Source organism: Myzus persicae, unplaced genomic scaffold (genome assembly GCF_001856785.1).
Source record: "Myzus persicae strain clone G006 unplaced genomic scaffold, MPER_G0061.0, whole genome shotgun sequence".
NCBI classification, from domain to species: Eukaryota; Metazoa; Arthropoda; class Insecta; order Hemiptera; family Aphididae; genus Myzus; species Myzus persicae.
This window is the reverse complement of record NW_019104278.1, coordinates 335,914-352,704: the sequence shown is the minus strand read 5'-3', so window position 1 is coordinate 352,704 and position 16,791 is coordinate 335,914. Positions and strand designations below refer to the sequence as shown.

General features: G+C 25.8%; 1 protein-coding gene across 2 annotated transcripts in view; it reads right to left on the bottom strand.

Moving 5' to 3' along the window:
* Positions 1-16,791, bottom strand: part of LOC111040807 (cationic amino acid transporter 2-like) — a 31,095-nt gene that overhangs the window by 11,671 nt on the left and 2,633 nt on the right. The window contains exons 2-8 of one of the 2 annotated variants that reach the window (XM_022324834.1): positions 15,942-16,026; positions 6,441-6,678; positions 2,555-2,683; positions 2,052-2,207; positions 925-1,029; positions 511-666; positions 240-364 (exon numbers count right to left, since the gene is read on the bottom strand). In XM_022324834.1, coding sequence (XP_022180526.1) covers positions 240-364; positions 511-666; positions 925-1,029; positions 2,052-2,207; positions 2,555-2,683; positions 6,441-6,678; positions 15,942-15,965 — 933 coding nt within the window. In that variant the 5' untranslated portion in view covers positions 15,966-16,026. The remainder of the gene's footprint in view (positions 1-239; positions 365-510; positions 667-924; positions 1,030-2,051; positions 2,208-2,554; positions 2,684-6,440; positions 6,679-15,941; positions 16,027-16,791) is intronic. The other variant, XM_022324835.1, reaches the window with a different exon arrangement.

The window sequence follows — 16,791 nt, the reverse complement described above, 5'->3', positions numbered from 1 at the left end:
CCCAAAATTGTTTTGCACGTGCCTGTTTACAGACTACTCCTCAAGTAGTACAAAAAATCTCAAGAATTTAAAAATATGATCTTAAAGTATATTTAAGAATTCCAAAGCAAGATTTTGAATAACTACATTATTAAAGAAAAAAAGGGTAACATTCTTGGTGATTCACCCTATATATAAATTGTGATTAGTAGTTTTAACATCATATTTTTCAGTAGGTATAAACTATAAAACTGTTGTACCTGGTAATAGTATGGCCACATGAGTGTCAATATGATAGCTACGCTGCAATATGATAACGTGATGATGGATAGCGATATAACTATTGCCAAAGGTATGTCTCTTGTAGGTCGTTTGGCTTCTTCACCTTGAATAATTCCAAAAAAACAAATTGTATTAGTTGTCTGACAAATGTGAAAACTCGTAAAATGTACACAATGGTAAGTTTAATATAAACAGCCGCAAAATTATTATATCTACCCTATGTCTAACGCTTAAATTTCAAATGTTTACCGGTAGTGGCTATTGCATCGAATCCGACAAATCCGTAAAAGCAAGTTGCAGCTCCCACAAACACTCCGGACCATCCAAAAGGCAAAAATCCGCCTTCTCCGCCTTTCACATTCAGTGGTATATTCTCTTTTGGGATGTTCCAATTGTAAAAATCGACTGCAATGATTTACTCAATTTATATAGCAATATAGCATTATAACAATGGATTCGATATGAATCCAAACCAATGTGTAGCATATTTCTTGTAGTTCATTTATCACCACATTTAAGCGTTTCGAATTATTAAAAATTCTGTTAAATTATCTAAAAATTATTTTATCTAGATATTGAACGAATATATTTGTTATAAATATTATGTAACTCCACTATTTTTCTTAGGTCTTATAGGTTCCTGAAAAAAATGATTCTACGTACTTTTGAACAGGCCAGTTACGACGACTGTGACGACTGTAAGCAGGTTGACAACAGTAAATATCTTGTTAAGTAAAGACGATTCTCTCATGCCCCATGCAATTAACACTTAAACAAAAATAATATAATTAATATTATAAAATATTATACTGTTACAGTGACGCCTATAGGTACCAAATACTCAATCACCCAGTTCATAGTTTGCGCCTTCGACGCGGATACACAGATTAAAATAACATAGAATTAATGGAAGTATTTTGATGTTCAATTAATCATTTCCTAACACAAAATAGGTAATATGATAGATATAATTATACTATGAAAAGGAAAACAGATTATGTGATTGGGAAACGATTAAATACAAATATTATAATACTATGAGAAACATTAAGTGGACAATAAAAAGAGAATAATATAATAAAAGTGTCGGAAAAGTTTTCTGTCATACACAATCTATATTTTTAATATTGAAAACAAGTATAAAATATCGACAACAGTCGATCATTTTGCAGTTATTTTTTTGACAATATATATTTTTTTAATTTAAAATTAATAAAGTAAATTAAATCTAACTGTTAAATCAATAAGTACTAAACTAATAACTGAAATTCTGAAAATTCGAAACCATTCATCCATAATATTTAATTTCAACACGTAAAATTCTTATTAAATAATGTTGTCGTTGCAGGGAAAATGAAGCTGTCTAGTGTCTAATCCATATTTTGACAAGATGGTATTGAACACATTTGATAAAATAATAAACTTAATAAAGACAAAATATATCATTATAACAAAATATATCTCGACCTTACAACTTGTAAGATACATTTTACTGGGAATTTAATTATAAATATTTGAAAACCATCCAACCTTAATAATTGTCTTTATATGTCATTCGTTTTTAATAGATTGTTAGCAATAGCTTTATAATACACAAGATATTACGTGTCAAAAAATTACAGGAAGATAAATCTAAAGATATAATTTTAAAACTGAAAATCCAATAAACTCTTAATGACTATTTTCACTTACTGATTTCTATACCTACTACCTATATCATCTGTATTCAAAATATTAATGTTTCCATAATATAACTTCGTAAAAATAATGTTTCAAATTTTAATACTTACAAGTTAACATTAGAATAGATGCGAATGAAAAAAGATCAGGGTATGGTGCCAAGAAGTCCACATTCATTGGAAACGTTTGTTCAAAATATCTTCTCATTTTATAACCAAGTGGTTTATCAATATGCCCACTTAAAGCTCTTGCAATGCTAGCACATCCTAAAATATTTATCATATAATAATATGTTTGCAATATTAATAATAACGTCCTTAAGATTCAATTTTTTTTTGATGATACTTAATTAATTATTTTTCCTGATTTTATTACAAAACAAATTATAATGAACTAAATTTTAATTAATTAATAAATACTCATATACCTAGATATCGTAAACATATAATAATAGTTGTACTCTAATTATTTTAATTCAATAGTAGGTGCCTATAATAGATCTATAATAATATTCTTTTAATTACACCATCGTTATCAAAACAAAAAAAAATAATTTATAAAAACAATAATCTTAACAAATACACGATAAGCTAATTTTCACGTTTATACTCACCGATACTGTATTCTAATATTAAATCCCAACCAATGAGAAATGCCACTATTTCACCAATACCCACATAGCTGAACGCATATGCTGACCCGGCTTTTGGTACACGACTAGCAAACTCGGCATAACATAATCCTGAATAAAATAAATTGTTCCTAATTAGTTTTTTTTTTCCATAAATATTATTTTCTTAAACCTTAAAATCTATTTTTAGAAATTAAACAATAATTATGTACAGTACACCACATTCAATTATAATATCATCAATGATAATGTCTTCAACCTTTAATACCTAACAATACGTAATTATAAGTACTCTAAATTTCCATTTTAGAATGATGGCTAAATTGCATCTATAGTAAAAAAACTTGAGTACTTAAGTCAATTTTGTTCCAATAGATCTATCAAAATATACCTTACCAACTACAGTGTTTTACAGGTAAAGAGAAAGCGAACCATTTTTCCACATTATGTAGGTAACTACAGTTGTTTGTAAATAAATGCTAATAATAAATATCATACTATAATACTTAATAATTAAAGTTAACAATTATTGATAGAAATTTTATTTTTTAAATGTTACAGGTCGACATTTATTTTCATATTTAAAATTATTATTATTTTTATATCAATAATATCATTAATAATAAAGCAGAAAAATACAAACAAATTGGATTGATAAATGTCAAAATATGATTAAATTGAGAAGCCAGTGTTGTGAAAAAATTTAATTATAAGGGTAATTATGGGAGAATGATGATAAACAGAAATCTTACATTGGTAGCCATTATAAGAAAAAGGAAGGAGAAAAAAATTTATAAGAGAAAATTGAAATTGAAAAAGTAAACAAAAAAATATGAATATTTCAGGTGAGGGGGAAAGATAATCAAAAACTAGATGCTAAATATCGAAAACTGCAATAATTGGCAGTTAAAGTGCAGATGGATTGAATGAATGAGATTAATATTAATTTAATATACATTGTGGTATAAATAACATGAGTTCATATTATGATTAGATCGTGGACTTACGTTGGCCATGCCCCCCTCAAGCATTTAAAATCTCAATTGGCCAAATCAACTTAAAATATTGTTTAAAGTTTTTTTAAATCTCGGATCAAAATAATAATATTAATTGTTCATATTTTTAACCAAGGTATTTTTGTATAATTAGCAATTCAAAATACCATTTTGAGATTCAAAATAATACAATATTAAAGTGTTGTCAATATTGTTTTGGAGTAAATATTATATCCCATCCCTCCTTGTAGTGTTCACAATTATCTCAATTAACAGTCATCGATGTTCAATACTAGCTGATTCATTGTCCACTAAAAATTAAATGCCCGTGGATTCACCCCTTCTTAAATTCTGCTAAATGTAAACTGCAAAGATTTTTAACTTTGCAGCTTGTGTGGTGATGACCAAGTATAAAATACCAGTCTAAAATTATATCTAATTATAATAACTCTTTTATTTTCTGTAACGACTGTAACCCAGAACAACCCAAACCATGGTAACCCTAAACAAGCATAAAACTTTTTGTTTTTTAGGCAAAAAATCCCCATGTAAACCCTTTTTTAAAAATCAAAATTTAAAAAGAGGGTAAGTGGGTAACGTTCTGCTGCACATTAGATGTCTATGGAGTCACGAAAATGAATGTGTTAAATTTTAATTCAACAATATTAAATTATGGCATAATAAAAAGATTCCGAACGAAGGATGTCTGTTGGCTTATAATATTACTAAGTAGGTATATTTTATGATATTATTGTGATTAAAGTAATTTATTTTACTATTAAGCATTCGTACTACATTAAATTAAATTCATTTTTGTCGAAAAAATTACATTTGAAAATGGCATTGTATGCTCAAAATACAATAATATACCTGCACTAAAAGTTTCAAGTACCCACAAATAATATTTTTAAATCACAACTAAATAAATGAATGATTATTCCTGGTCTTAATATGTAATTTCATCTAAATTTAAACTTAAAAGAACTATAAAAGAAAACTCTTGGTTAATATATATTTTAAATTTTTTGTTTATAGAATGAACTACTTATAAGGAACCTTGTTTTAAATGTTCATTCCTTAACTATAAAAATTGAAAATTGTATAAATTACAATTTTGCAAGGTTAAGGGCTTAATATTTTATTTGTTAATGAATATTGGTTGATGAGGGAGAGAAATACTTTTCTAAATTTCTAATTATATTTATTTATGGTATCACCATAAATTATTGTGAAACTTAAATGTTGATTAATTCAATCAACACGGCTTATTATTAATAATTAGATTTGATTTTTTGGAAGTCATACTAGTATACAGAACAATTCAGTGATCACGTAGAGTTGTGCATCAATGGATTAAATAACAATCAACAATGTTTATACATGAACAGTTGAGTAATGTAAATATTAAAAAAATGGACAACACTGTAATGGATGTGTATTTGAATTCAATGATAAATCATTGCATAAGAAAAATCTTGCCTATGTATTTTTAATTTATTTGATCTTTAAACGCTTATAAAAAAAAAGATAGTGTATATGTATTTTTAATATTTTTGAACTACTATAACAAAAATATATCAAGAGCCTATATTGAAATTTTAAAAATGTTGACCCAACGAACAAAATTTCATTGACATTTATAGGGAAATTACTAAAAAAAAAAATAAAAACTGAAAATGACCATAAATAGCTCTAAGCGAGTTCAAATATGTTGAAAATATTATTAAGTATAGAAAATGATAAATAAACATATGATGTAAATTTTAAGTATCTACGGTTATTCGTTTTTGAATTACAACAAAATAAAAAAAGTGAATAAAATAGTGAATGTCCAATGTAAATATTTGAACTTTTAAACGCTCGCTCATAAAAACTAAATTTAATTTCCGGTAGACTTTTTTTTTGACGACGAACTTTAGAGACATTTTGGATTATATTTTCAAATCTTAGATACAAAAATAAAATTTTCTATGAATTTCTAAATTAAAATAATGAGTACATTTTGTGATTTATATACGAATTTTGTCAACATTTGAACTTTGGACGCTCATAAAAAATGATTGGGGATTTGCGATCAACTTTTTTTTAATTTCTACTAAAAACAACTTACGAAGAACGTTGTATTATATTTTCAAGTTTTTTAACAGAGGGAAAATTTTTTTATCGACATTTATTTTAAAAAACTAATAATAATTGAAAATGTCAGTATAAATAGCTCAACAAAAGTCGGCATATTGCTAAAATGTTTATTGTATTGAAAATGCTGATATAAACATTCAGTGAAAATGTCATATATCTACCGGAATTTTTTTTAGAGTTGCACTAAAAACCAAAATCGTTTAAGCGAAAAAAATGCTCGTTTGTAGTTAATCATTTTTTCGTTTTTCCGGCGCTTTGAAGACTAATGACAATTTTGACCCCTCGAATGCACCAACTAGATTCACTTTCTCATCGGAAAAGATACTGAAGTTGAAAATCGAAGCATTATTTTGAATACTCGTCGTGCACACAGACACAAAAAATAAAAATAAAAAACATACATCATTGTATAATCAATGCATTCATTGCTCTGCTCAGAATTTAAAATTGGTTTAGAGGTGTACATCCTCGGGTATAGGGTTACCTAAGTACCAAATTTCAGAACCATGAGAGCGATATACTTGGCTGTAAATTGCTTAAGCACACACACTCAAACATCGCCTTTTATTAAATATAGGTAGATGGACATAAAAAATATGTTTTACACATAAACCTACAATTATAAATTGAATAACTATTTTAAATGGTGATTAATATACATATATATATATATTTTTACTAATAATATTAACTAAGTATTGTGTTCGAAACGAATTACATTCATCTATAATTACCTGACAGCGCCGATGCAACAGCTGCAAAAGCAAATGACAAAACGACTGCGGGCCCAGTAAATTTAACCGCCACTTCTCCAGCTAGTACATAAGCGCCAAGTCCAAGTGTTGAACCAACGCCAAGAGAAATCAAGTCTACTAATCCTAATACACGGCTAAGTTGATTTTTCGTTGGCTCGGTGCTCAAATCGGATTCCTTTTTCCTTCTTAACATCGTCTTTATAAGTGATTGATCATTCTAAAAAGTCAAAATTATTATTGTTGTAATTATTATTATATTCACATAATATCATGTAGAATGATAATAAATATATTATATATATATATCACATATAATGTATATTATATACTATAATGAATATTGTAGAGTAAAAAAATGTATGTTGATATTTTGATAAATGAAATTAGAATCGTTTATGTTCCGTGAATAGTTATTTATAGGACATGTTTAAAACTATAAAAGTACATAAATAAAATAAAATAGGTAGATTTTATCAAAAATTAATAAATTTTAGATAACACAATCATTAAATATTTTGTATTCACTGAACTTGCCCTTTAGATTAATAATAATTATGCTTTAATTTATCACTCAGAAAAACATAGATGATTATTTTTGCACACTATACAATATCCATGACGTGAATAAAACCATAATATATACTCGTACATCCGTGCATTTACTATGCAGTATAATATACTGTAATATGAACATCAAAAACGTATGGTTAAATAACTATAAATTATACTATATAGTTATGTAGTTAAATACCTGAGAAGTAGAGAATTTCTACATGTTTTGAATTCCAATATATGTACAAAAAGCTATTGGTTTTGAATTCATATTATTTTCCTATGCCTCAAGTAGTAACCACGTAGGTCCGATATAATCGATGGATTTAAAAACTAAGAACACAAAACCTTTATTTAATAAAAAGCCCTATAGGCTTTGGTAAAATTAATATATTTGTGAAAAAAAATTATTGCAACAACAGACTACAACGCATTAGTTGTATATAAATATAAAAAGTAATAATAACATAGAGACTTCATTATCTCATATATGTTGTTGTATATTATTCATTTAAGTAAATATTCCATTTTTCATTATTCACTCCACAACGTAAATTGCGAATAATAATAATTATAAAATTATTTCGATAATATCCTGAATTTCTCAAATATAGAATAAAATATCTTTTATGAGTACCTATTGTATACTATATAGTTAGTTATAATCTAACTTCAAAAGTATTTTAGTATTTAATTTGGTTATTTATAAGTTGTAACTAATAAGTTGTTTCCAAAGTAATTATTGTTTCTGTTTACTTATCAAAATGAATAATAAATATTTCATCACTTGCAAAATTGAATTAACTATATCTAAAGTATCGCGTTAATTTAAGTGGTCTACTCTTTTAGTTATGGTTTCAGGTCGGCGTTAATTTTGTTTGATCAGTAATTCTTACTTTAAGATTTCATGAAGTTAGTTTAATAAACTTAAAACTAATATCATATACAACTATACTAGAATAATTTTCAATTTATTTTGATCAGTAAAATTGCATCAACCACATTTTAATATAATGTTTTTTTCTTAATTAAACATAATGATTCATGTGGGTTATTAAGTAAGGTATAGATTATATTACATACCTGGGACCAATTTTTTGTTTTAAAAAACTATTTAAATCAATATAAAATTAGTTGAAATCAAACAATATTAAATATGAATAAATAATAATTTACAATACGTTTATTTATTTATATTACTAATTCAAATACAAATTAGTTGGTACATTTTTAGTTTTAAAAATATAAAACTACACACAACACACTAGTCCACATAGACGACAAATCAAACACCACGTCATATGTAACACTGCAGCGGGAGTGTTGAGAATGCAATGTTTTAATTATTTGACTTACAACCAATTAAATGGACATCGTTTAAGCATACACTTATTATAAAACTCGTATCACGTAATTAAATTATTCTTTACACATTATTATCAATGATTAAAAAAATTAATTTGAAAAGCCCATATCAACAAATATTGTACACTTTAAAATTATAATATTAAAATACAATTAATTAAAAATGTTGGAATGTTGAATAATTGCTTACATATTTTTTTTTTTTGAAAACTAAGCATAATAAAAAAATTAAGACTTTTGTTTCAACCTATGTTGTTATATCCATATAGTTATTGTTTTAAATATAATTTTTTTTAACATTTGAGTTTCTTTATCTTATCATTTTAAATATAATTTCCATTATGAATTGTACTTTAAATTTTAAAATAATTATTTTAAATTCCTAGCATACATATTATTTACATAAGGGCTTATTTTTAATTTAAATAAAAGGTCTACTCAGATGCATATTAGCACACGTTGTGTAAACGAATGTGATTAATACAATCTTCAAATTATCAGGAGTGGACTCAGAGATGATATAATATGTTCTTTCTCAGATGTTAATACCTACTTATTGACTATTACTTATTGAGCGATACTATTTTTGAAGATAAATCTTTTTTTTAAATTGCTAATTTTTTTTTTATTTTAATAGGTACAACTGTTCAATTAATTCGGTCTTGGTCCGCTTCTAGGAATGGGGTGTTATAGCTTAACTGCAGTTTTCAAGGGTGGAAAAATACCAAAAAGTTCTCTAGGAAATATTATTACTATAAGACAATGCCTGTTTGTGGCAATTAGTTTTCAACTACCTACTAACCCCCTACTCCATGAGAAAATGCATCAAACAGCCGACTACTATCATTTAATTAATTATTATTAATTTGTATTGACGTTTCGTTTTTATCAATGGATAATATATATAATTTCCATTGTTATCATCTTAAGTTCAAATTAATTAGCGTATGTGCAATTTATTGGCATGAATCTTGATTACCGTTGTCGTATGCAATATTATACTTTAAATATTTTACAATAATTTCAATAACTACTCAAGAAGAATTGTTTGAAAATGAATGTTGAAAAACTGAAAGGCTTGATATATTTTCTTAGCATAATTAGGCACCTAAAATATATTTTTAAATGTTATTACTAAAGTGTTAAAGAAAAAGACAACGAATAGATTCTAAAAATTGAACCGGCTTTATTCTATAATTCAATACAAAAGATCAATTTGACATGGCATTATTAAGTGATTACATTATTACTGAAACATATAAATTATTACATCTAAAATATTATATTTGATGTGTGTCCGATAAAAAGAATTGTTAATAATTTAAGAACCTAATTTCAAAATGGTCAACAAAACCCATACAGTCTTTGGACACAATTATTGACCTGAAAATCGAGTTACAACAATTTCTAATTCATCGAGTTAGACTAAAATTTGATGACCTTGTGTGAAATTAAACAATGTCATTATAAGAAATTGGTTGAGTTTGATTTTAATTTTAGTTTATTGTTACTTACATTATTTAAATACTTATTTATGAATGTTAAAAATATATCAGATTGTATGTATTTTACAAAATTGAAATATTGATTTTTAAAAGTGTATTGGCACTTCAATTGACCGAACTACAATTGGAGATGCAAGGTCGATAAATATGCTTTAGTTAGTGTTTTGATAATGAAGTATGTGGCAATATAATATTAATTATTATACATGTACGTATGGTATTGTGTACGCTAGTTTTGAACCGTGTGACCAAAAATAATTATTTTTCAACTACTTACCTATTTAATTTGGAACACTTGTAATCGGTATTTTAAAGTTTTTTTTTTTTGGAGGGGAACTTATATGGATACATATTTTTGTTTAATTTAAATTAATCTTTATTCGATAAATGGGTTCTTCGAGCGAATGAAAAAATTGCTAACTAGAGGTATCCATAGAAAACCACGAACACAATATTTATAGTTATTAAGGTGTACTGTTGTGATTAGTATGAAGTGTACACTTTACTGTTTTAGTTGTTCCTTAATTCATTATAATATACCTTTTGACAATATATATTATTTGTTTTTATGATTTTTTTTTTGGCTTTTGTATTAATTTAATTTATCTTATCAAACTATAATTGCATATTAATACGATTGTTGCACACAGTGCTCAAAATAACCGCCGTTTACAAGATTAACAGTAAACTTCAATTGATGATATAATATGACAGCCCCATCAATAAAAAACCCATTTCAATTGCTTTAAAAGTTTTGATCTCTAACAATAATATTGTAAAGTACAATACATTAGTAAGTAACTATCTACTAAAATATTAAACTGTTTTTTCAAAACAATTATGTAGTAAAATCATACTCAATACAATACTCAGTTTTTAAATTTATTAGATCATCTTGTGTTATGAATTATGATAATTGTTTACCTAATTCATAATCACTTGTTTTTTAATATATAGAAAACAAAAAGTGACCATTTTATGTAAGTGGATAATTACCCATCTTGGATTATACATAATTAATTATAATACAGATACCTATGTAAGTGTACAACGTATAAATTTTGAATGTATAATATTGCGGCATATCATTCCTCAGCAATGTTCGTATTTCTTGTTTAATCAAATGTACATATAATAATGACTTAATCAACTAAAATAATATCACACAGTAGGTAACATATGATGATATTATTTATATTACATTCATTTCATTTAAAGCAATTTTTTTTTTTCAATTATTTATTTATTTTGTAAATACATAATATTTTTTTATACGCATACTATATAGTATATAATATATACCTAATGTATACATATGATATAGTTTATAATATTACTATAAGAAAATATTTTCGGATTGACAGTTCTAGTAAATTCCATCATCCGCTACAAGTTGTATGTTTTTAGAAATTGTGTGAATTTTATCGACCAAATTTTTCTTTTATAGTTTTTTGCATCAAACTTTTTCTGAGGTGTTGTATACCAGAGGTGTATTTATGAGGTCACTGACCTGTATTTACGGGTAGGAGAGGTAGATCAGGTTCCCAGCAATTTTAAACACTATTAAGAATATGTAAAAATAGTACATACTATTTTCCTTAATAACATTATAGGTAACAACATGCCTTATTACTAATATGTAATTTAATAAATTTTATTTATTTATTTACTAATTTATCTAAATATATTTGTTGAAATAAGCAAATCATTTTATAAAATTTGGATTTTATTTTATTTGAATAATATTATTTCCATAGTCAGTATCTGTGTGTTCGTTCTAAATCACACTCGGCGCACGACCACATAGTATGTGAGTGTGTCTGGAAAATTTTGCAATGCAATTAATATTTAAAACAATATGATGTTTTTTTGTACTATAATAACTATTTTAAGCCTATGTTTTGCTATATGTTTAATATTTATCTACATAGTTTAAAAAATATTTATATATTTATAAATGTTTATAAAATTATATATTTTCATAATGTGAAACAGGGAGGGGCTCCCTCAGCTGGCTTTGTTAAAAAGAACTATGGCACTTACGCCCCAAAAAAATATTCCTAAATACTACCCTCTAGTGTGGACCGTCGATGCGATAGAAACCTAATTAATAGTACCTTCCTACTTCTGGGGCAGCTCCCTGGGGGAGCTATGTACTGAGGCCTCTTCCAAGCCCGTATTTCTAAAAAAATGTATTCTGTTAAAAACAAAAGTACAAAAAAAAAACAAAAAATTATAATAATGAAATTTTCTGAAAAATATGACTTAGCCCCCCTCCCCCTCTCCAATTATGTCTCTGAAGCCACCCCTACTTGTAACTATTTACAAAATTATATAAAGCTCCCAGGTAAAATCTAAACTTAAGAAATATTTAATTTTTGTAAATATATAGCAGGTATTATATGAGTGTATCTGATGAGAGGTTAATCGTTAAAATTATTAAACTTTATGTAAAAAATGTTCTACCTAAGGTTTTTAGTGGTTAAAAACATTCATATTTCTTACATATTTAGTTGTCTACCTAATAACTATATGCATTTTGATTTTAAAACAATAATCGAATTTATAAAATGGTTCTTAATGAAACCAAACTTACCACAGATAATGTTTGGTAGAATTATAGGAAACAGTAAGTAATGCATAATAATTTAAGGTAAATATGTAACTGTACGGTAAAATATTTGATCATAACGCAACCATATCTACAAATCTGTTTGTTTTTCAAGTTTTATTTTTCTTTCTTAAAATATCAAACAGTTAAAATATTTAGAATAATATTAAATTGTAATTAATCTTATATTAATAATATTAAAATCATTAAACCAAAATAATTAACACATTTCAACTAAGTAAAAAAAATATATCACCATTTGTGAAGTAAATACATGCATTATGAGTTATGATATAAGTGTATAATACCAACTAATCACTTCATACTTAACTGTTAAGACTTCGAAATTAAGATCAGATTTTTATAATAATTTAAGAAACGAAAAAAAAATAGAAATTACAATTTTCAAAAATAGTTAATTTTTCATTAGTCTATTACTCAATAATAAATACTTCTACATTACTTATAGGTACCTATGGTGTAAAAATAATTTTAAGAATATGTGTAGTCTCTATACTCTATAGAATTATGTTCTTAATAACAACAAAATTACTAGGTAATACGAAAATTGTAAAATAACCTATCTTCAGACACAAATGTACTGCCTACCTTTATCAATAAATTACTTATAAACATATCAAAAAACACTACTAAGCCTACTACCTATAAAGTACCAGAAAAAATAGATGATTGCATACATGCTATATAAAATATAATAACTCGAAAAAAACTTCATAGTGAAACAAATACATTTATAATTAGTGACTTTGAACAACATGTGAAATATTATACATAAATACAGATTTACAATAATAGTTACAACCTTCATGTATTCTACAATCGAACACGATATTAGAAAATTATATTAGTATAAGTAATATATTAGCTCATCTGTTTACATATTTCTCCGAGAATTTTATTTTAATATTTATATTGTGAAACTTGGGCAAATAATAGAATATATAGTATATAGAAACTGAGATAATATTTGTTTTTGAGTTTAATCGATAGCTTTTATTTGTCAATTACCTACCCAAAATAATAACTTATTTAAAGTACAGAAAATTGGGTACCGATTTTTATTTGAAAATTGAATAAATTCTCAAAACATTATGAGCACTACTTTACAACAATATAGGCTGATTGCTTAGGCCCAATAGCATAGAGAGTTTTATAAACATGTTTATTAATCAATAATAACAATCATTTTTAAAAAATGTAATAAAAATATCTAAATCGTTTGTGCTTCTTTTGCAACCCAATCCCCACTTATTCACTGCATTCGATACAGTATGGGAATGAATACACACGGGTACACGACATTACGTAAGCACATTGCATCATGCAGTAGAACACAAGATTTTTCGATTCTATCGGCTACGTAAATCAACTAAAGTCTAAAATCTATTAGTTATAAGCTAATACTTGTATACACTTATAGCTAATTAAATCTATTCAGCATTTCTAATTGTCATTGTAACTGAATACTATAGTAGATGTATGTCATATAATTAGGAACACAAATCATAACGTTATAATATAAATTATAAATACCGAAGGTAAACGGTAGTAGGTAGATATAACATGTATGATATAATTAATACATATTACTCATTTTGTAAGTGACTTAAACGTTAGGTAGTAAAAACGTATGAGAATTCTGTAGAAGATTATGACAGCTGATAGGTATAATAACAAGTAATACAGTATGTGTTGCATTAGTACTCATTGTTATTTAAATAAATGCTTAATGTAAAATATGAATTTTAATTACAATAATAGCTGTCATCACCATTAATGTTAAAATTATGACACATTATAAAATGCTCAAAATAAATTAATGTTTCTAAAAAATCATTTGAAAATAGGTACTTCCTAGTTATAGTTGTCACAATATTTTTACATACAAATTATTATTGACAGTTCTCAGAGATGATCATTTAATGAAAATGGGAACTCCAAGTTTCAGAAAAAATCTACACGTATCTATGAACCTACAGAAAAAAAGTAGCTACCTTCATTAGATAGTTACTTAATATATTATTTTTAAATTGAATTGTAATAACATTCTCAATTATCGTGAACTGATAAACGGGCCCCAAGCGCAGAAAACCAGATTTTAAATCTTGAGACATACCTAGATCATACTACATCATTATTAATCTAATTTGATATGTATATAGGTATATAGGTAAACGGGATTAGTGGCATTGACTGTATACACAATACACCGTAAGCCTAATCTAAAGAAGTCTTCAAACGATAACAGTTCAAGTAGGTATATTTTTTATATAATTAAGTATTATTATTTTTCATAGAACTTAGATAGAATTGTCTTCTTCTTTAAGCCACATTTTTATTTAGAGGTATCTGGTAAAACTTAGATAAAATATGTTTTGAATAACTTTATTTGATTTTAGAACATTACAAATTTATACATTTTATTAGCGTGACATATTGATGTATAATAAATACATAGCTAGGTAGGTCACAAAATTAAACTACAATTAAAAATACTAAAATATTTGATTAATAACATAACTATGTTTATTACAACACACAAATACTTCAAAAATATAAACATGTTCAAATGAAACGAAGGGTTTTTTAAATATAGGTAATTCCTGAGAAGTATTTCCAGAAAAACAAATTCATCTAATCTAGTTTTTGATAATGATTCAGGATTCTCTTATGATCAGATTTTTATGAAAGCGAGAAATTGTACTGCAATGACTATCCTATTGGATTTAATCAATTTTTTAATAACATTTTTTTTTTAACAACAGTCTTTAAAAAATTATTTTTGGATTAAATAACCAATGAGAAAATATAAGTTAGCACTCAAAAGAAAAATGCAGCAAAATGTTTTCTACTGTTGCTCTTATTTAATTAAAATTGTTTAATAATATTTTTAAATTTACTATGTACTAACTACCTTTAAAATCAATAATAATAGAATATTATTTTTTAAATTTTAATTATAAGATAATAGTGAGTGTAGCAGAGATGCTAATACTAAGGTGTGGATGTGTGGAGTGGCTATCGAAGATAAAATAATCAATTAATTCGTTAGAGAATGATACGTAAATAGCTGGTGTGAGTAAAGCGGAGGTGGTTGCAAAGCCCTTTAGAGATGTAGTACGCCAAGGCGGTGGCCGACCCCGTATAGTCGGGAGCGACGGGCAAAGAAAAGGAAGAAGAAAATATAAACCTTTACCTATATCATACTACATAAAAATATTGAATATCACTCTTTATTCCAATTATATGTATATACTAACTTTTCCAAATCATACATACATAAATGTTTCAAATATTATTTATATCAAATTAGAGCAGTTAAATAATTACTAAATTAACTCAGAACTCAGGAAATGAAATTGTCAAAATAATTGTTTATAAAATATGAATTAAGATTATTGTGATATTATATACTCATAATCTTACCTTATAATTCCGAAATTCAGCCATCTTAAAATTGCACTGTCAAACAAACAAAATAATTTTAACAAATTATGATTCCTTGTACAACCTAGAATAAATAGAAATAATATATTATTAATTGAAAGTTAGTTATATTAGTTAATAAAATATATTCTTAGAGGTATAAATTCACATATCACATATAGTGTAATAGTATATCAAATATATTTGATAACTATGACGTATGGGAATGAATTAGACATAAATTAAAATTTTAAAATGTTAACTTATCATTCAAGTTCATTTATAAATGTACCGTTTAATTTTCTTCTGAAAAAGATGCATGCAGTGTTTTTTAACTATCATTTCATCCAACATAATCTACAATAATCTGCAGTAGCTTTATAAATAAATTTTAAGATAATTTGATAATTCTATTATAACTGTATTTATAGGTAAACACAAGAGAGGAAAAACTCTTGAGGCCTCAGCCCTTCGAAAATTGCAATAACCCTCTCCCTGATAGAATTGTATATACATCCATAGACCATGTAAATATTAATCGCGGGCTTCCAGGACACTTAACTTTTGATTATGCAAGTTGTCCACCTTACTCCAATAAAAAAAATTAATTCAACCAAAGTTCTGCCTAAATGGTTGTATCAGCGAAATATTAAAACTTGTACTTATTTATAAGTATTACCAATAGAATTCAAAAGAGGTTTTCACAATATTTAAGAAAATTCGAAAATATATAATACTTAATTATATGAAAGAAAACAATAAATTTCACATTTTATACAAACACAAAACGGAATACTAAATATTTAACCATGGTAATATATTTGTGTTGCAGTATTTAATTTTATGTTTG